At 51.9% G+C, this 19051-nt stretch overlaps 3 protein-coding genes across 4 annotated transcripts; 2 read left to right on the top strand and 1 right to left on the bottom strand.

Annotated features, from left to right (window-relative positions):
- Positions 1-325: 325 nt before the first annotated feature.
- Positions 326-8894, top strand: LOC132437937 (serine/arginine repetitive matrix protein 2). 2 transcript variants are annotated; one of them, XM_069541400.1, is made up of 10 exons: positions 326-446; positions 3616-3889; positions 4784-4891; positions 5067-5231; positions 5408-5485; positions 5927-5989; positions 6073-6105; positions 6324-6374; positions 6538-6630; positions 7289-8894. In XM_069541400.1, the coding sequence occupies exons 2-10, from the start codon at positions 3648-3650 to the stop codon at positions 7497-7499; spliced, it is 1044 nt and encodes a 347-aa protein (XP_069397501.1). In that variant the 5' UTR covers positions 326-446; positions 3616-3647; the 3' UTR covers positions 7500-8894. The 2 variants fall into 2 exon arrangements, with proteins under 2 accessions (XP_069397501.1, XP_059887557.1); XM_060031574.1 differs by having other exon boundaries at positions 6716-7405.
- Positions 8895-13241: 4347 nt separating this feature from the next.
- Positions 13242-14302, bottom strand: LOC138414274 (uncharacterized). Its single transcript, XM_069541385.1, has 2 exons — positions 14254-14302; positions 13242-13941 (listed from the first exon to the last, which is right to left on the bottom strand). The coding sequence occupies exons 1-2, from the start codon at positions 14300-14302 to the stop codon at positions 13325-13327; spliced, it is 666 nt and encodes a 221-aa protein (XP_069397486.1). The 3' UTR covers positions 13242-13324.
- A 121-nt stretch (positions 14303-14423) lies between these two features.
- SRRM2 (serine/arginine repetitive matrix 2) lies at positions 14424-18590 on the top strand. The gene is made up of 7 exons (XM_069541384.1): positions 14424-14568; positions 15247-15452; positions 15707-15801; positions 16211-16495; positions 17568-17681; positions 17821-17931; positions 18026-18590. Exons 1-7 carry the CDS (start codon positions 14424-14426, stop codon positions 18033-18035), a joined length of 966 nt encoding a protein of 321 aa, XP_069397485.1. The 3' UTR covers positions 18036-18590.
- Positions 18591-19051: the final 461 nt, after the last annotated feature.

Genomic DNA, 19051 nt, shown 5'->3' with positions numbered 1-19051 from the left:
GAATGCGTTGTTTGCTCCGGTCCGCCCCCCAGGCATTCCTCGCAACTGGCTGACGGGAATCGTAGTTCTTCGACGACAGAGTTGAACCTCCTTCGGGCCTTACGAAACTACACTTCCCGGTGCGGTTTTGGCGCCTGCGCACAAGGCCGGGGGGCGTACTACGGTTCCCGGCAGGCCCTGCGACGCGCGCAGCTGCGTGCTGACGCACATAATTGGTCGTGCTGACGTGCAGCGCGGCCCAGGCGGGGTGCGAGTGGCGCAGTCGGAGTCCGCTGCGGCCCCGGAGGAAGCGAGGAGTCGGCGGTGTTGGCTGAGGCGGGCGGGCCGGCGAGGCAAGGCGGCGGCTCCAGGCCCCGAGGGACTCAGGAGCTCGAGCAGCGGCAGCGGCAGCGGCAGCGGCAGCACCTCTCCCCCTCGGAGGCGGCGGGCGGAGGCGGCGGCGGCGGGTGAGAGAGCGCGCGAGCCGGGTGGGGGAGGGGCGGCGGCCCCGGCGCAAGGCCAAAGCGCGCGGAGAACGGCTCAGGCCGCCGCGCGCACGCGCGCTCGCCGCCCCTAGCTCGCGCGCGGACGTCCTTGCTGGTCTGCCTCCCCTCCCCCCTTCTCGCGGTTCCTGTCGCGCGCGGGCTTTTATTCTTCCCTCCCCCATGGCAACGGCGCGCGCCGCCGACTGCACTCGGGCTCGCGCGCGCTCTCGAGGGGGGAGCGCGCGACTCGGCTTCTCGCCTCCCTGACGCGTGCGGCGAGGAGGCTCTCCTGCAGCTGTCTTTGCCGACATTTTCTCGGCGAGGAGGGGGCTGCGGCGTCCGGGGCCCGCTGCCGGCTCCTTTCCCCCGCGCTTCTCCGGCGTCCGGCCTACCCGTCCCTCCCGGGGGCCTGGGGTCGGGCCCGGAGCCTCCCATACTATGGGGCGCCGCGCAGCCCCCTCCCCCATTTCTCAAGGCTGAAAATAGGCCTTGGCCGCTCAGCCAGTGCAGAGAAGGCCTTGAACTAGATGTCCGGGAGAGTTAGGCAGTTTGGATTCATTACTGTGTGTCATGAGGTATTAGGAAGAGAAGGGTTCTAAACGTTTTAAAAAAAATTTACGTATTTGGTTTAGGTATGTAAAGGCAGATCACATACTCCTTTCTTTCTTGCACTTTTTCATCGTCTCCCCCAAAGTTGTGTTACGGCTGGGGAGGAGGCTGCCAGCCCTTCCTTGAGAAAACGCTGGACTTTTGTCACTATTTCGCACACAACTTTTCTAGGCCTTGGTTTTCACTCGGACGCTTTTCTAAGATATCTTCTGGGTCAAAAATTGAAGAGTTGTGTTTCCTCTTGAGTGTGAGTCTAGGTCTCTTCCTGAGCTAGTATTTTAGCTTCTGGGGTTTCATAGTGTCTACTCAGCTACTACAGTGCCCCAGTGCTGAGCTTGTTGTGCTTATTACTTTTGTCCATTTTCTTGCACACTCTCCTCCCTTTTTGGTGCGTTTTTTTTCTTGAATACCATAATACTGAATTTCAAGACCCCCTTCTGCCTGGTTAGTTGGGCATCGTGATAATTTTCCAACAGAAAAAACGCCTTTTTTTTTTTTTTTTGCAGCTTTTACTGTCAGCTTTTAGCTTGGGTGATTTTTGCATACCCACAGTTCTGGACCCCAGTTTAAGTGTCCTTATTTAGGTTTTGGTGATTTGTGTTTGTGTTGTTAATACACTTTTTGGTCCATCCATCCTTTTAGTGTTTTGAGCACTGTCTTAGATGCTGTGGTATTTCTGTTTGTTTGGGTTTTGTTTTTCTTTCTTTTTTGGCTCATTCCGTAAAAGTTCTCCAGTCTGTTGTGATTTAATATCCTTTGCTTAGCAGCTGCTGGTTATCCTTTTCCAGGGAGTGGGAGGATTATTGTGTGAGGTGGTATGGAAGTGTGGGTGAATGGTTAAGCTGAAGAATTGATTGCAGGTCAGAAGCGTTCTGCAAGGGAAGCAGAAACTGGGTAGGGTATAGAGAGCCAAAGAAGGCCTAGCTTTAGAATAGGGAGGAGAAAATTTGAGAAAATAAAAGTGAGGGTTGGAAAATTTCTTGTGCTGTAAAGAAATTTTTCATTTCTTTGCACAGTTCCACTTGCCTTTCATAGATTTAGCATCATTTGTCACTCTTTTAACCCAGTATTGTTATTTCGTTTTGTTTTGCTTTCAGATCTCTAGAGTCTGCAACTGGGATTGGGCAGGGACCCAGCCTTAGAGTTGGGGGGTAAGGGGCTCCAAACTGTTCTAGAGTTGTCCTAGCTCCCTTTCATTCAGCATCTCCCTGTATGGGGTGGGGGGGGGCTTCAGTACATTCTTCCAGGTATTTGTATGATGTTTCTTTCAGAATTTTTAAAATGAAGCCTTTTCTTTTATCCAGTTCTCTGTTTTTCCCCTTTACTTTCACTAATCTCTCCACTTTGTTCCTTGGGTTCTTTCCTGGGATCATTTTCCCTCACACATTTCCCCATGTGAAACTATCTCGGACAGGATGAGTTGGAGAAAAAAACAGAGTACATGTAGCTGGAGAAAGGAATAGAGTGTACGTAGCCAAGAAATCTAATCAGTAAAACTAGGGTTAGAGGGCTCTTCAGAGTCATGCTGGGGTTGGGACAGATTGAGAGGATAGAACCTGGTAGGAGGCACGTGATAATGAGAGGGTTAAGGACGGCCTGGAAGAGAAAAACTAGGAAATGAGATAACGGGACTGTTAGGGAAAGTTGACAGTTTGACGTTAATGAAAGTGAGGTATGAAGAGTGGGGGTTTTGTAAGTGCAGGGGAAGGAATGTAGAGAAGGTATGGGGACAGTTGGAACAGAGGAGGCTTGTTTGGTGTATTTAGAGCATTGAGTTGAAAATGTAATATTTTACAGGAGCTAGTGAGAGTTCGGTGAGCCACAAACCATGTGAGAAATCCTATTGGGAAGGAAATTGAAGGAATATGTTATTAGTCAGGATAGTTGATTGGAAATGGCCCCTTACTTAAGAGGTGAAGTATAAGAGGATTACATATCCAAAGTTCATGTGTTTCTGATGTGCATGCTGGCCTTTAGCCTGGGCCACCTTTTGGATATCTAGGGGCTGTTCAGTCAGATATTTCTGGCTATCTTCAGGGTAGCCTGAAATGCTTAGGTCAGTTCTTGAAGAGTCTAGACTTGGACTGCAGGCCTTTGGGTGCCACAGATCTTCGTTTGGTGTTTGTTGTGCCCTGTTTGGAGGCCTCAGTCAGTTGCCAGGGTTAGGAATTAGAGTAGTTGGTGAAGATACCAGTTGTGTATATTGGGGCTAAAGGAGAATAAAGAGAGTGTGTGGAGAAATTTGGGAGAAATGGGATCTTTGTTTTGGGTGGAAACAGGAAAGCTAGGTGAAAACAAGAGTGGCTCTTGCACATTGTGGGGAAAGGCTGTAAGAGCTGGGCTATGATTTGGTGGAAAGAAAGCAGTGCTGGAAGGATGAAGAACAGGTTTTTTTAGGAGACCAGGAGGATTATGCAGCTAAAGGAGGTTTAGTGTGGAGAGACATGTTGAAGTAGGGTTGAAGAAGAGCAGGGATTTGGGTGGTGGTAAGTGGCTAGTTTGGGGCCAGGGGCCTGACCCGTGTCTCCCCGCTCCCCTTCAGGAGCGGTGGTGCCCCACCCCGGGCACGGGGCCATGTACAACGGGATCGGGCTGCCGACGCCCCGGGGCAGCGGCACCAACGGCTACGTCCAGCGCAACCTGTCCCTGGTGCGGGGCCGCCGCGGTGAGCGGCCTGACTACAAGGGAGAGGAGGAACTGCGGCGCCTGGAGGCTGCCCTGGTGAAGCGGCCTAATCCTGACATCCTGGACCACGAGCGCAAGCGGCGCGTGGAGCTGCGATGCCTCGAGCTGGAGGAGATGATGGAAGAGCAGGGGTGAGGGAGGGCTGGGGGAGAGCCAAGCACTGAGTGAGTGCAGAGCTGGGGGAGTTAGGTGGGATGTAGGGAGCTTAGGGCTGGTTGAAAGAGGCCTGGAGAGGACTTGTAGGAGGGGAGGAGGTAAAGGAGCTAGCGGATTGAAAGGAGTTAAGGGACAGTTCAAAGTGAGAGATGAGGAACCTGTGTCTGGGATATAAAAGGGAGCCTTTTATGAGGTATTTAGATGGAGGCACATGGGGAAAGAGGGGGGCCATTGAGAAGCAAATATGTGCTTTAAGGGAGAGGTGGGGAAGCAGACCAGGGAAGAGACAAGAGCTAGCTAGGTAAGCTGATATGTGTTGTCATTGGTAGAGAAAAGGAAGATAAATGGATTTAAGGATTGAGGGCTTGGACAGTAGCAAAGGCAGGAAAACAGGAATTGGAATAATACCCGGATAAAAGGGATCATGGGTTGGATAGGGAATTGAGATTTTGGAAAAGGAACCTATTAAGGTAGAAAACCTTTTAGAGCAGTGGTTTTCAAACTTAAGCAGTGGCGCCCGTTTCATATAATGCATGTTCCTTTGGAATCCCAGGAAATGAAAGACTTGTTCTTGTTGATTGGATTTGGGGAGGAACACCTGGAACTCTGCCTGCTTAACTTTCCTCTCTTGGCCCCTGGAGTGTAGCATGTTTAAAATCCACTGTTCTAGAGGGTGTAGTCAGTGGAGGGAAGAAAGATGACAGGAAAAGAGCAGGATTTAATAGAAGGGCCCTTTGGGTGACAGTGAGTGAAAAATTGTATGTGTGCATGGAAAGGGAAGGGATCCTGCTGGGAACGAGGGAACTGTAAACCTGGGACTGGGGAGAGTGTCTAGTCAACCTCTAACCCTGAAGGCTTTTGTTCTCCAGGTACGAGGAACAGCAAATTCAGGAAAAAGTGGCGACCTTTCGACTCATGTTGCTGGAGAAGGATGTGAACCCTGGGGGCAAGGAGGAGACCCCAGGGCAGAGGCCAGCGTGAGTGTTTCCCTCTCTTGATTTTCTCTGGACTTTATTCTGCTTTTGTTGTTCTCTCTGTTTAGTTTGGACTTTCTCCCTGCTCTTGTCTTCATTTTCTCATGGCTGTTTGTGTGAATATGACTCTGCATTTTGTTCTCTATCTCCTTTAGACCTTTGACCTTTTCTCCTCTAGGGTAACTGAGACTCACCAGTTGGCAGAATTGAATGAGAAGAAGAACGAGAGACTCCGAGCTGCCTTTGGCATCAGTGATTCCTATGTGGATGGCAGCTCTTTTGATCCTCAGCGTCGTGCTCGGGAAGCTAAACAACCAGTTCCTGAGCCACCCAAACCTTACAGGTACACAAGACCAAGAAGCCAGTGTCAGTTTCTCTTACTAATTCTAAGCACTCTGCTCCATTTTTTGTGTGTGGACTATGTCTTTTCAAATTCTTGAGATTTTGTTTTTCTGAAGTTGAAATGTCTAAGAAAGTTTGTCTTAGCACCCATCTCTGCCGTTTTTCATCTTTCCTCAGCCTTGTCCGGGAGTCTAGCAGTTCTCGCTCACCAACCCCAAAGCAAAAGAAGAAGAAAAAGAAGAAAGATAGAGGACGGTAAGTTAGTTGGAAAGCTATTCTAGTAGCCAGAGGACCAAACCTGTCATGTTTTTTCTTTCTCTCTGGAAATAGAGTATTCTTATTTCTAGGAAGTAGGAGAGAGTTGTCAGAAAAGTCAGGGAAGAGGGAGTTACCATTCAGGTCTCACCTGGTAGAAGAAATAATGTGTGCTGCTTCAGTGGGGAAGGGTTGATTCTGTACCTCTGCAAAACTGATCAGCAGCATTTTGGAGTTATGTTGTTTTTTCCATTTTGGGGTTTGTTGCTATATAATAGGTACCTACGCCTTTTGGAGAGTAAATAAGTTCTGGGCTTAGATCGGCACATTGGTGCTATTGGAGTTGTTCTGTGCTTTAGAAGCTTTTTTGGGGATGGATTATAAGTGGGTGGGCCAGAGAAGGAGGCAGGCTGAATGACCTGTTTCTGAACCCACATTTAGCAGGTCAGAGAGCAGCTCTCCTCGACGAGAGAGGAAGAAGAGCTCTAAGAAGAAGAAGCACAGGTATGAGCTGGGAACAATTGGAGAGGTTTGGTGAGTCCAGGCCTAGGTAAAAAATAATAATTTTACTTACTTTTTACCAACAGGTCAGAATCTGAATCCAAGAAAAGGAAGCATAGGTAAGAGGTCTTTGTGGCATTGGGAACATAGTGGCACATGGAGCAGTGAGCCATTGCTTGATGGCCTTGCTGGCTCTTTAGGGTTTTTTTTCCTTGGGGTAAAGCTCAGTTCCTTGATCTCCTACTGTCAGTAACTCAGTTCTTTCCATTTTACTTTTCATTTTATTTCTTTTTTTAAAAATGATTTTTATTTTAAATAATTTTGCCTTATTTCTCAGGTCTCCTACTCCAAAGAGCAAACGTAAATCTAAGGACAAGAAGAGGAAGCGGTGAGTGAATTAGAGGGGAATTTGCTTAGTGAGTAGATGAGTGCCACCTGGGGATAGGGCAGAATCAGTCACGTCCCTGACTGGTAAAAGGTTGAAGGGTGGATAAGGGGAACCCAGTGCAGGTGTGACAGCACCCTGAGCTGTGGTGGTGGTCTTCCTTCAGGTCTCGAAGTACAACACCAGCCCCCAAGAGCCGACGCGTGCACCGTTCAACTTCTGCAGACTCTGCTTCCTCTTCAGATACTTCCCGCAGTCGGTAAGGGGTGGTCCAGGAGGAAGGGAGGGAGAGGGACTTGTGGGTTAATCAATTTAATATTTATTGAGCGCCCACGGTGTGCTAGGCGCTGCACAGACCATTCGGAAGACACGGTCCCTGCCCTCTAGGAGCTGACAGGCTAAAGCAACAGGATGGACAGACATATACATTTCCCCTTCTCTTTTTTTTTTGTTTTTTGTTTTTTGTTTTCTTTTGTTTGTGATTTTGTTTTGTTCTGATATATATGGACTGCCAGAATAGGGAGGGTGGTGGTTTGTTCGTGGTGTCTGGGGGAGGAAGGAATCCTTACCCTGGCTTCCTTAATCGGGGAAGGCTTCCTGAAGGAGGTGGGCTCAGAGGTGAGTTGTGAATGAAGCGGGTAGGGAATGGACTGGGTGGAGGGTTTTGGGAGGTTTGGGGGAGGTAAATATAAAGGGGTAGAGGGAGAACATTTTTGGGGACTGATGTTGAGAAGAGAAGGAGCAAAGTGAACTGGACTTGAATTTCAATATGAGTTACTTGAATCCTGTGAGTAAGAGAAGGTTCTTTGGAAGAGGGTTATATTGAAGAAAGGTGGATGGGAGCTGGGGAGGGGGTTTTCTGTTCTCCCCTGAACTGATTTTCTTCCTCTTTTCCCATCCTCAATTACCTCCCTCAGGTCTCGAAGTGCTGCAGCTAAAACCCATACAACTACCTTGACTGGGCGAAGTCCTTCCCCTGCTTCGGGGCGTCGAGGGGAGGGAGATGTACCATCCAGGGAACCAGGTATCACCAACATAGGGCAGCCTAGTAGCCCGGAGCCTTCTACAAAGCAGCCTAGCAGCCCTTATGAAAACAAAGATAAAGACAAGAAGGAGGTATGTTCCTGAGTTAATGGATATTCTTTGGTTTGCAGGGCTGTGGATTCAGGATAGGTGTGTGAAGTTAAGGGAGAAGTAAGGTCCGGTTTTGTTTTTTGCATTCCTCTCAGTTATTCATAAAGTTCTCTTTTTCATTTGCAAATCCTTTAGAATTGTGGCTTTCAAACTTTACTGGGTGTTAGTTTTACATCACTGTCTTCTTTGTACTTACAAGTTGATAGAACTGGAACAAAAAAAATTTTTTGAACTACACCTAACTTTACTACTTATAGTGTCTCTAGTATCAGTTTCATTAAATGCTGGTTGTGGCTCATTAAAACTTTGCAACACACTGGGTTGCTGCTTGCAGTCTGAAAACACAACTTTGGAAAGATCTATTCAGTACCTGTTGTTTTATACTTGCTATTAAAATTCAAGCTCTAGGGCTTCCCTGGTGGCGCAGTAGTTGAGAGTCCGCCTGCCGATGCAAGGGACATGGGTTCGCGCCCCGGTCCGGGAAGATCCCACATGCTGCGGAGCGGCTAGGCTCATGAGCCATGGCCGCTGAGCCTGTGCGTCCGGAGCCTGTGCTCCGCAACAGGAGAGACCACAACAGTGAGAGGCCTGTGTACCGCAAAGGAAAAAAAAAAATTCAAGTTCTAATCATGTTTTCTTACTTCAACAGTCATGGTATAATTTAAATTGCTTTTTGCTAAATTTGTAGCTCTCCTGTCTGTTTTCCATGTTACCCAGAGTTGGTTTTCCAAACTGCAAGTTGGATCATCTCAGAAATTTAATTTACTTCCTATTGCTCTTGACTTTAATATTTAAAGCTTTTATAACTTGGTCTCTTTCTGTATTTCCCTGTACTTCATTCTGGTCTTTCTTACTCACATAAGTCACGTACTCAAATCTTTGTTTTTTTTCCTTTTATTTTAATATAGATATTTTTTAAGAGTGAAGTCAGTCATTTTGGGAAACTGCTTTATCTTTCCATTTAAAAATACCTTCTTTTTTGCACTCAGCATTTTGTAATGGTTGTCTGTTGTGAAATATAGTACATTAGTTTGCATTATGTTTTTTCTCTGGATAGAAGACTCAAGATTGTAGATTCTGTTTTCGTACGTTTCTCACTGTGTTTTATAGTGATCTCTTGTTATTGAATGAATGTGACTGCCTGTGGTGAGGAAAAGGACCAGTTGGTATAATGGGGTGCATAGAGTAAAAGTTTCATAGGAAAGGGTGTTGGGATCTTACAGGTGATAGGAAGTTTTGGTGCTTACATACCCGTATCCTTACTCTTTTTTCCACTCTTAGAAATCTGCAGTTCAACCTAGCCCCTCTCCGGAAAGGAGCAGCACAGGGCCAGAACTACCTGCTCCCACTCTGCTCCTTGCTGAGCAATATGGCGGCTCCCCACAACCCCTTGCAACAACCCCCTTAAGTCAGGAGCCAGTGAATCCCCCTTCTGAGGCTTCTCCAGCCCAGGGCCATTCACCACCTAAGTCTCCTGAGAAACCTCCCCAATCTTCTTCAGAGAGCTGCCCGCCCTCTCCTCAACCTACCAAAGTTTCTCGGCATGCCAGCTCTTCCCCTGAAAGTCCTAAACCTACACCAGCTCCTGGGTCCCGCCGAGATATTTCTTCTTCTCCTGCATCCAAGAGTCGCTCACATGGCCGAACAAAACGGGATAAGTCACATTCTCATACTCCTTCTCATAGAGTGGGGAGGTCCCGTAGTCCTACCACTAAGAGGGGGCGGTCTCGGTCTCGAACCCCTACCAAGAGAGGTCATTCTCGGTCCCGGTCACCTCAGTGGCGTAGGTCCCGGTCTGCACAGAGGTGGGGACGATCTAGGAGCCCCCAGCGACGTGGCCGCTCTAGGTCTCCTCAGCGACCAGGCTGGTCCAGGAGCAGAAATACACAGAGAAGAGGCAGGTCTAGGTCAGCAAGACGAGGCAGGTCACACTCTAGATCCCCTGCAACTAGGGGCAGATCTCGTTCTAGAACACCCACCCGGAGGGGCAGATCTCGGTCTAGGACACCTGCCAGGCGGAGGTCACGATCTAGAACACCCACTAGGCGCAGGTCTCGGTCTAGAACACCAGCCCGGAGGGGCAGGTCTCGGTCTAGAACACCTGCTAGGCGCAGATCTAGGACCCGATCACCAGTACGACGGAGGTCTCGTAGTAGATCGGTAGCCAGGAGAAGTGGCAGGTCACGCTCTAGGACCCCAGCCAGGCGTGGGCGGTCACGCTCCAGAACCCCAGCCAGGCGTGGGCGGTCGCGCTCCAGAACCCCAGCTAGACGAAGTGGCCGGTCACGCTCTAGAACACCAACCAGGAGAGGGAGATCTCAGTCTAGGACACCAGCAAGACGAGGAAGATCCCGTAGTAGAAGTCTAGTTAGACGGGGAAGATCTCACTCTAGAACACCACAAAGAAGGGGCAGGTCTGGCTCCTCATCAGAGCGGAAGAACAAATCCAGAGCATCACAGAGAAGGAGCAGGTCCAACTCAAGCCCAGAAATGAAGAAATCTCGAGTTTCTTCGAGGCGGAGCAGGTCTCTCTCTTCACCAAGGTCCAAAGTAAAATCCCGCCTGTCTTTGAGGCGAAGCCTTTCAGGGTCCTCTCCACGCCCTAAACAAAAGTCTCAGACACCACCAAGGCGCAGTCGCTCCGGATCATCCCAACCTAAAGCTAAATCTAGAACACCACTAAGGCGAAGTCGCTCTGGTTCTTCTCCGCCTCCTAATCAGAAATCTAAAACGCCATCAAGACAAAGTCATTCCAGTTCATCTCCTCAACCTAACGTGAAATCTGGAACGCCAAGGCAAGAGTCTGTAACAAGTCCCCAGGTAAATGAACAATCTGCAACACCACAAAGACAGAGCCGTTCTGAATCATCACCTGACCCTGAGGTGAAGTCTAGGACCCCTTCGAGACATAGCTGCTCTGGGTCTTCTCCTTCTAGAGTGAAATCTAGCACACCTCCAAGACGGAGCCGATCTGGGTCATCATCTCCACAACCCAAAATGAAAGCAGTAACGTCACCAATCCAAAGCCATTCTGGCTTCTCTTCTCCAAGTCCTAGTAGAGTGACATCTAAAACACCTTCAAGGCAAAGCAGATCAGAGTCTCCATGCTCCAAGACAGAATCTAGATCGTTGCAAAGACACAGCCATTCTAGATCCTCCTCTCCAGATACCAAAGTGAAACCTGGAACCCCACCAAGACAGAGTCACTCAGGGTCTACTTCGCCATGCCCCAAAGCAAAGCCCCAAACTCCACCAGGGCATAATCTTCCTGGATCAGTGTCACCATGTTCCCAAGAGAAGTCTAAAGATACATCAGCACAGAGTTGCTCTGGATCTTTCTCTCTGTGTCCAGGAGTAAAGTCCTGCACACCACCCTCAGCTCTGCAACAGAAAGGACAATCTCCAACTTCACCAGACTCCACATCTGGTACTTCAAGTCCAGAAATGAGACAGAGTCATTCTGAATCTCCATATCTGCAGACCAAATCTCAGACACCTCCTAAGGGTGGCCAGTCCAGGTCCTCATCTCCAATCACTGAGCTGGCACCCAGATCTCCAACAAGACAAGATAGAAGTGAATTGTCAGAAGGTCCTAGGCTGAAATCTGGAATGTCTCCTGAGCAGAGCGGGTCCCAGTCTGACTCTTCCCTATATCCTGCAGTGGACTCTAAATCTCTTCTGGGGCAGAGTAGATTGGAGCCTTCTGAATCAAAAGAAAAAACGAGCTTACTCCTTCAGGAGGATGTTACTGCATCATCTCCAAGACCAAGAGACAAATTGAGTCCTCCTTCTGTGCAGGATAGGCCTGAGTCTTCACCAGTACTCAGAGACACCCCTAGAACTCCATCAAGGGAAAGAGGTGGTGTTGAGTCATCTCCAGATACAAAAGACCGAAGTAGTGCATTAACTAAGCCAAGCCAAGATGAGGAATTAATGGAGGTGGTAGAGAAATCTGAAGAATCCTTAAACCAGGTCCTGCCCCATTTGTCTCCAGAACTTAAAGAAATGGCTGGAAGTAACTTTGAATCATCTCCTGAAATAGAAGAAAGATCTGCCATGTCTTTGACTCTTGACCAAAGCCAGTCACAGGCTTCTTTGGAAGAAGTCCCTGCGGTGGCCTCAGCTTGGAGCGGGCCACACTTTTCTCCAGAACATAAAGAACTGTCTGACTCTCCTCCCAGAGAGAATAGCTTTGGATCACCTTTAGAATTTAGAAACTCTGGCTCTCTTGCAGAAATGAATACTGGATTTTCTCCTGAGGTTAAAGATTTGAATGGACCTTTTCCTAATCAGCTGGAGACAGATCCATCTCTAGATGTGAAAGAACAATCAACAAGGTCCTCCAGACACAGCAGTTCTGAGTTATCCCCAGATGCGGTGGAAAAAGCAGGCATGTCTTCAAATCAGAGTGTCTCTTCGCCAGTACTTGATGCTATACCTAGAACACCCTCAAGGGAAAGAAGTAGTTCTGCATCTTCTGAAATGAAGGATGGTTTACCCAGAACCCCCTCAAGGAGAAGCAGATCTGGGTCTTCCCCAGGACTTAGAGATGGGTCTGGGACTCCCTCAAGGCACAGCCTATCTGGGTCGTCTCCTGGAATGAAAGATATACCTAGAACACCATCCAGGGGAAGGAGTGAATGTGATTCCTCTCCAGAAGCAAAAGCTTTGCCTCAGACTCCTAGGCCAAGGAGTCATTCTCCATCATCCCCAGAGCTCAACAATAAGTGTCTTACCCCCCAGAGAGAAAGAAGTGGGTCAGAGTCATCAGTTGAACAGAAGACTGTGACTAGTACTCCTCTCGGGCAGAGACGTCGGTCTGGATCTTCTCAAGAACTTGATGGGAAACCCAGTTCATCGCCTCAGGAGAGAAGTGAGTCAGACTCTTCTCCAGATTCTAAAGCTAAGACACGAATGCCACTTAGACAAAGGAGTCACTCTGGATCATCTCCAGAGGTCGACAGCAAATCCCGGCCTTCTCCTCGGCGTAGTAGGTCTGGCTCATCCCCTGAAGTTAAAGATAAGCCAAGAGCAGTACCCAGGGCACAGAGTGGTTCTGATTCCTCTCCTGAACCCAAGGCTCCTGTCCCTCGGGTCCTTCCAAGACGAAGTAGATCAGGTTCATCAAGCAAAGGCAGAGGCCCTTCGCCTGAAGGAAGCAGCAGTTCTGAGTCCTCTCCAGAACACCCACCCAAATCCAGAACTACTAGAAGAAGTTCTAGGTCATCACCAGAGCCCAAGACCAAGTCTCGTACTCCCCCTCGCCGTCGCAGCTCTCGATCATCTCCTGAGCTGACTAGGAAGGCCAGGCTCTCCCGTAGAAGCCGTTCTGCATCATCCTCACCAGAGACCCGCTCTAGAACTCCCCCAAGACGCAGAAGAAGTCCCTCAGTGTCTTCCCCAGAGCCAGCCGAAAAGTCAAGATCCTCACGCCGGCGGCGTTCAGCTTCATCTCCACGCGCTAAGACAACTTCAAGGAGAGGTCGTTCTCCTTCACCAAAGCCTCGTGGGCTGCAGAGGTCCCGTTCCCGCTCGAGGAGGGAGAAAACCAGAACAACCCGTCGTCGAGATAGGTCTGGATCTTCTCAGTCAACCTCTCGGAGAAGACAGCGGAGCCGGTCAAGGTCTCGGGTTACTCGGCGTCGCAGGGGAGGCTCCGGTTACCATTCAAGGTCTCCTGCCCGGCAGGAGAGTTCCAGAACCTCTTCTAGACGCCGAAGAGGCCGCTCTCGGACACCCCCAACCAGTCGGAAGCGTTCCCGCTCACGCACATCACCAGCCCCATGGAAACGCTCCAGGTCTCGGGCCTCTCCAGCCACTCACCGGCGATCCAGGTCCAGAACACCCCTGGTTAGCCGACGGAGGTCCAGGTCTCGAACTTCACCAGTCAGCCGGAGGCGATCAAGGTCCAGGACATCGGTGACTAGACGAAGATCTCGATCAAGAGCTTCCCCAGTGAGTCGAAGGCGATCTAGGTCCAGAACACCACCAGTAACCCGCCGTCGTTCAAGGTCCAGAACACCGACTCGCCGACGCTCCCGTTCTAGGACTCCACCAGTGACTCGGAGAAGGTCCAGATCTAGGACCCCACCAGTAACCAGAAGGCGATCTCGAAGCAGAACCTCCCCTATCACTCGCAGAAGATCAAGATCCAGAACATCCCCGGTCACCCGAAGGAGGTCAAGATCTCGCACATCTCCGGTAACTCGAAGGAGGTCTCGCTCTCGAACCTCTCCAGTGACACGCCGCCGATCTAGGTCCCGAACTCCTCTAGCTCTTCGGCGCCGCTCTAGGTCTCGAACCCCATTGTTAGCACGTAAGCGTTCTCGAAGTCGCTCACCACTTGCTATTCGCCGCCGTTCTAGGTCCCGTACTCCACGAACAACTCGGGGCAAACGGTCCTTAACAAGATCTCCTCCAGCTATTCGCAGGCGTTCTGCGTCCGGAAGCAGTTCTGATCGTTCACGTTCTGCTACTCCTCCAGCAACAAGAAATCATTCTGGTTCTCGGACACCTCCAGTAGCGCTCAATAGCTCCAGAATGAGCTGCTTCAGTCGTCCTAGCATGTCACCAACTCCTCTTGACCGCTGTAGATCACCTGGAATGCTTGAGCCCCTTGGCAGCTCTAGAACACCCATGTCTGTCCTGCAGCAAGCTGGTGGTTCCATGATGGATGGTCCAGGTCCCCGAATTCCTGATCACCCGAGAACGTCTGTGCCAGAAAACCATGCTCAGTCTAGAATTGCACTTGCCCTGACGGCTATCAGTCTTGGCACCGCTCGGCCTCCTCCGTCCATGTCTGCAGCTGGCCTTGCTGCAAGAATGTCCCAGGTTCCAGCTCCAGTGCCTCTCATGAGTCTCAGAACAGCCCCAGCTGCCAGCCTTGCCAGCAGGATTCCTGCAGCCTCTGCAGCAGCCATGAACCTGGCCAGCGCCAGGGCACCTGCCATCCCAACAGCAGTAAACCTGGCTGACTCAAGAACGCCAGCTGCAGCAGCAGCCATGAACTTGGCCAGCCCCAGAACAGCAGTGGCACCTTCGGCCGTGAACCTTGCTGACCCTCGTACCCCCACAGCACCAGCTGTGAACCTGGCAGGAGCCAGAACCCCAGCTGCTTTGGCAGCTTTGAGTCTCACGGGTTCTGGCACAGCCCCAACTGCTGCAAACTATCCGTCCAGCTCCAGAACACCGCAGGCTCCAGCCCCTGCAAACCTGGTGGGTCCTAGATCTACACATGCCACAGCTCCTGTGAATATTGCCAGCTCAAGAACCCCTCCAGCCTTGGCCCCTGCAAATCTCACTAGTGCTAGAATGGCTCCAGCCTTGTCTGGTGCAAACCTCACCAGCCCTAGGGTTCCCCTCTCTGCCTATGAGCGCGTTAGTGGCAGAACCTCACCACCACTCCTTGACCGAGCCAGGTCCAGAACCCCACCAGGAGGCCCAGGCTCCAGAACCCCACCATCTGCCCCAAGCCAGTCTAGAATGACATCTGAGCGGGCTCCCTCTCCTGCCTCTAGAATGGTACAGGCTTCCTCACAGTCAGTTCTTCCTCCACCTCAGGATCGGCCTAGGTCCCCTGTGCCATCTGCTTTTTCTGACCAGTCCCGATCTTTGCTTGCCCAGACCACCCCTGTAGCAGGGTCTCAGTCCCTTTCCTCTGGAACGGTGGCAAAGACCACATCCTCTGCTGGTGACCACGATGGCATGCTCTCTGGCCCCGTCCCTGGGGTGTTCCACCCAGAGGGTGGGGAACCAACTGCCTCTATGGAGGCCCAGCAGCCTTCTGCTTTGGCTGCCCTGCAGCCAGCAAAGGAGCGGCGGAGTTCGTCCTCCTCGTCCTCCTCTAGCTCCTCCTCGTCATCGTCATCGTCATCGTCGTCGTCCTCCTCCTCCTCTGGCTCCAGTTCTAGCGACTCGGAGGGCTCTAGCCTTCCCACTCAACCTGAGGTAGTACTGAAGAGGTGAGAGGACTTTTAGAACTCTTCTACGGGGAAGGTTTTGGGGATGGTTGGTGGGGGTGGGGAGGGAGAAGCCCTATCCAGAGGTTCTTGGCTCTCTGAGGAGGTATGGGGACCATGATCCTTAAGCTGGGGGTAGAAGAGAATGCCGGGGTGGGGGTTAACGGGGGGAGGAATGGGACAGGTAAAAGTCTCCGAAGGTTAATTCTCTAGAGGATAATGATAAGTTTTCCGTCTCTACAGAGGACAGAACTAGAGGAAATGGACTTAATTTTACAGCAGGAGGGATGGCAGTTAGACCTCAAGAGGAACTCCCTGGGCTGGAAGGATCTTCAGAGGTCATCCTATCCCTCTCCCTGCCTCCAGGCAGGACGGCCCCTCCCCCAGCCAACCCACACACACAGAGGCTTCCCCATGCTGTGGCTCTCCTCTCTGAGGACGGAGAGGACGGAGACCACCCAGCCTGGCTTCCACACCTGAGCCCAGGGACCTTATTCCTCCATCAGGGACATTCTTGAGGTTTAACCTTGATCCCTTTTGCTGCGGGCCCCAGCCTGTTGCTTGTGTTAGCAGAGGTTGGGTCAGTTGGGGCCACTGCTCTCCAGAGAATGCACTCACTGGCTCTCGGTTTGGAGAGCTCCGGGCCTTTCTCAGGCACCCCTCCCCCACTGCCATTCCTCCAGGCCAAGGAAGGTAGGGTTGGGGCTGGGGCAGCTTGTCTCCTTGTGACGCCCTCTTCTCCCACAGGGTCCCCAGCCCCGCCCCAGCCCCAAAGGAGGCTGTTCGAGAGGGCCGTCCTCAGGAACCGACCCCAGCCAAGCGGAAGAGGCGTTCTAGCAGCTCCAGTTCCAGCAGCAGCAGCTCCTCTTCATCGTCCTCTTCTTCTTCCTCTTCCTCTTCCTCCTCCTCCTCCTCCTCTTCTTCGTCTTCCTCTTCTTCCTCTACTTCTTCCTCCCCCTCCCCTGCTAAGCCTGGCCCTCAGGCCTTGCCCAAACCTGCAAGCCCCAAGAAGCCACCCCCTGGCGAGCGGAGGTGAGTGCTGCCTTGCTTGAGAAGGAAGGGGTGGGGTGTGACCCTGGGTTGTGAGATCCCTGCTGGACTGTGGTGTCTGCTTGTACAGTAGGAGTGGGGCTCTCCTCTCCCTGCTTACTCTGTTGTGCCCTGTTCTGGCAGAGGGCTGTCATCCAAGTGGGTGCTCAAGCCAGAATTGGGGAGTCCTAGGTTCCTTCCTCTCCCTGCCCCTGACATGCAGCCTGGTCCCAGGTTCCAGGGATTCTAGCTTTTAAGTCTCCCCTTTGCTACTGCCAGGGTCTGGCCACCGTCATCTTCTCCCGACTCTATCCACAGCCTCTTCCCTGTCTCCCTGCCTCCACGCCATTCTCTTCCACACGTAGCCAGAGGGATCTTTCTAAAACGCACATCTGGTTACTCCCTTCACAAATCCTTCCGGGACGCCCTGTGGCCTGCAGGATAAAGCCCCACCTCTGCGGGAATGGCGTGTGAGGCTCTTCACCAACTGGCCTTGCCTGCCCTGTGTTCTCCTCTCCTGCCCGCCCCCACACATGCCCTGTGCTCCAGCCACACTCAGCAGCGCCTTGCAGTCTAAGGAGAACCCCATGCCTTTGGACATGCTGTTCCTCCTGCCTGGAATTCCCTTGTCCGCCTGGTGAACTCCTCGTTCTGCAAGACTCCGCTCAAACAGCACCTTCAAGAAGACTACCCTGCCCCTTCCCTGCCCTGCCCCATGTCTCCCTCCCCTGGGTCCCCAGACCCCATGTACATCGGTCCTGCGGGGCTGCTTCCCACACGTGGGGCCAAGCGAGCCTCCCTTGGCCTTCCTTCACCATCAGACTGAGCCCCTCCAAGGGCAGGGACTGTCTTTATCTTTGCCTCCCCCGCTGCACCCCGTGCCCCGCCTGTTGGGGTACTCGGTGGATGGTGTGCGGGCGGATGGGTGAGTGAGCGGATGAAGGTGGGTCTGAGGTTGGCCCTGCGTGGTATGAGGTTTGGTGGTCAGGACCTGGGGTGGGGTGGGGGTGGTCCTGAGTGCTGGCTTGTGGGTTTGAAAGAGTGTGGCACTATGGGGACCTACTCTGATCCCCAGGTCCCGCAGCCCCCGGAAGCCAATAGACTCCCTCCGGGACTCCCGGTCCCTCAGCTACTCGCCTGCGGAGCGCCGCCGCCCCTCACCCCAGCCCTCACCGCGGGACCAGCAGAGGTAGGGTTGCCAGTGTGTGCTGTCCTGCCAGCAGCCCAGTCTGGCTGCCACTGATTTCTGCAAAATAAGTTCTAAGGCTCCAAGGTACCAAGGGTTGGTGGTGTCCTGTGTGTGGTCTCATGTCTGTCCTTCATTGTAGCAGCAGTGAACGGGGTTCCCGGAGAAGCCAGCGTGGGGACAGCCACTCCCCGGGCCACAAGCGCAGGAGGGAAACGCCCAGCCCTCGCTCCGTGCGGCACCGTTCCTCCAGGTATGTGTCTTTGTCACACTCTAGGGCTGGGCTCACTTCTGAGAGCTCCAGGGCTGGCTGGGGCCTCTGCATTGATTATTCTCTTCCATTTCAGGTCTCCGTGAATCTTTTTTGGGGAATTCCACCATACCCCAAGTTCTGGAGCCACAGGACGTGCCCCCTTTCTCCCCAACAGAGCCGTGGGAGGAGGTCTTTGTCTGCCCTCCCCACCAACCCTGGCAGCATCCTGGGGGAGGGCTCCCTTCTTTCCCTCCCTCTTTTTTTTTTTCTTTGTTCTGTGAAATGTTAATCTCTGTGAGTTTTTCCTGGTTCACATGTTTTGGGGGGTTTGGGGTGGGTGGGAATGAGAATGGGAGTTGCGGGAGGGGAGGATACAGTTTGGGACTCCCAGGTCTTGACTCAGAAAGGATCTGGGAGGCACTGTCCCCCTTTTAGCCCCGAGTTCTTGGGGGGGATGATGGTTTGGTACTTGCAGACCTGTGTGAGGTATACCTGGAAAAAAGGGGCAGTTGATTAGTTGGCTCCTCTTGGCCTCCCAGTGAGGTTGTGGCCCCCTCCCCCCCAACTTTTCTTCACGTTTCTTAAAGGCATTTTGGTTTTTTAAAATCTGTACAGCAAGAGCAACTTTTTCTGTCAAATAAAAACGAGAAATGCAGGAATTGGGTCTATAGATTGTTTATTATGGGTGGGGAGAGTTAGTTAGGAGAGGAGCTGCCCTTATTCTGTGGCTGCATCCCTCTTGCAAGGGGCATACCTTGGAGGAGCCTTATGGGGTGGCTCTAGGCTGTGGATCCCCCACAGAACCCACTCAAACCAACACGCTCGTTCCAGCTGGGAGCCAGCATGCTCATGCTAGGAGGGGGCTGGCCACTCTGAAGAAACAAAAGCCTCTAAACCTTTTATCCCCAGGCTGAGCAGAAGGCTGGCCTGGGGGCCCTGGGTTCCTCTCCCCATTATGGCCTTTTGAGGGGTAGGCTGGGCTGGGGGTTGGTAGCTGGACTCAGAGAGCTTGGGATACAGCAGGCTGGCCTGGAAGAGGCTGAGGGTGGGGCAAGGCAGGGAGCACCAGTGAGGTGATGCCTGAGTCAGGAGAAGGTGTGTAGAAAGAAGCAGCAACCAG

The sequence above is a fragment of the Delphinus delphis genome, chromosome 15 (assembly GCF_949987515.2).
Source record: "Delphinus delphis chromosome 15, mDelDel1.2, whole genome shotgun sequence".
Taxonomy (NCBI): domain Eukaryota; kingdom Metazoa; phylum Chordata; class Mammalia; order Artiodactyla; family Delphinidae; genus Delphinus; species Delphinus delphis.
This window is presented reverse-complemented; position numbering and strand designations above follow the sequence as displayed.

What these genes read in the sequence shown, in the direction of transcription:
- LOC132437937 (XM_069541400.1), top strand. Translation starts at nt 3,648, where the DNA reads ATGTACAACGGGATCGGGCTGCCGACGCCCCGGGGCAGCGGCACCAAC. An exon ending in TCTAAGAAGAAGAAGCACAG is followed by an intron (nt 5,990 to 6,072) that starts GTATGAGCTGGG and finishes TTTTACCAACAG; the next exon opens with GTCAGAATCTGAATCCAAGA. An exon ending in TCCAAGAAAAGGAAGCATAG is followed by an intron (nt 6,106 to 6,323) that starts GTAAGAGGTCTT and finishes CTTATTTCTCAG; the next exon opens with GTCTCCTACTCCAAAGAGCA.
- LOC138414274 (XM_069541385.1), bottom strand. Translation starts at nt 14,302, where the DNA reads ATGGACGGAGGAGGCCGAGCGGTGCCAAGACTGATAGCCGTCAGGGCA. An exon ending in ACTGATAGCCGTCAGGGCAA is followed by an intron (nt 13,942 to 14,253) that starts GTGCAATTCTAG and finishes TTCCGGACGCAG; the next exon opens with AACGCCTGCGAATAGCTGGA.
- SRRM2 (XM_069541384.1), top strand. Translation starts at nt 14,424, where the DNA reads ATGAACCTGGCCAGCGCCAGGGCACCTGCCATCCCAACAGCAGTAAAC. An exon ending in GGCTGGAAGGATCTTCAGAG is followed by an intron (nt 15,802 to 16,210) that starts GTCATCCTATCC and finishes CTTCTCCCACAG; the next exon opens with GGTCCCCAGCCCCGCCCCAG. An exon ending in TCACCGCGGGACCAGCAGAG is followed by an intron (nt 17,682 to 17,820) that starts GTAGGGTTGCCA and finishes CCTTCATTGTAG; the next exon opens with CAGCAGTGAACGGGGTTCCC.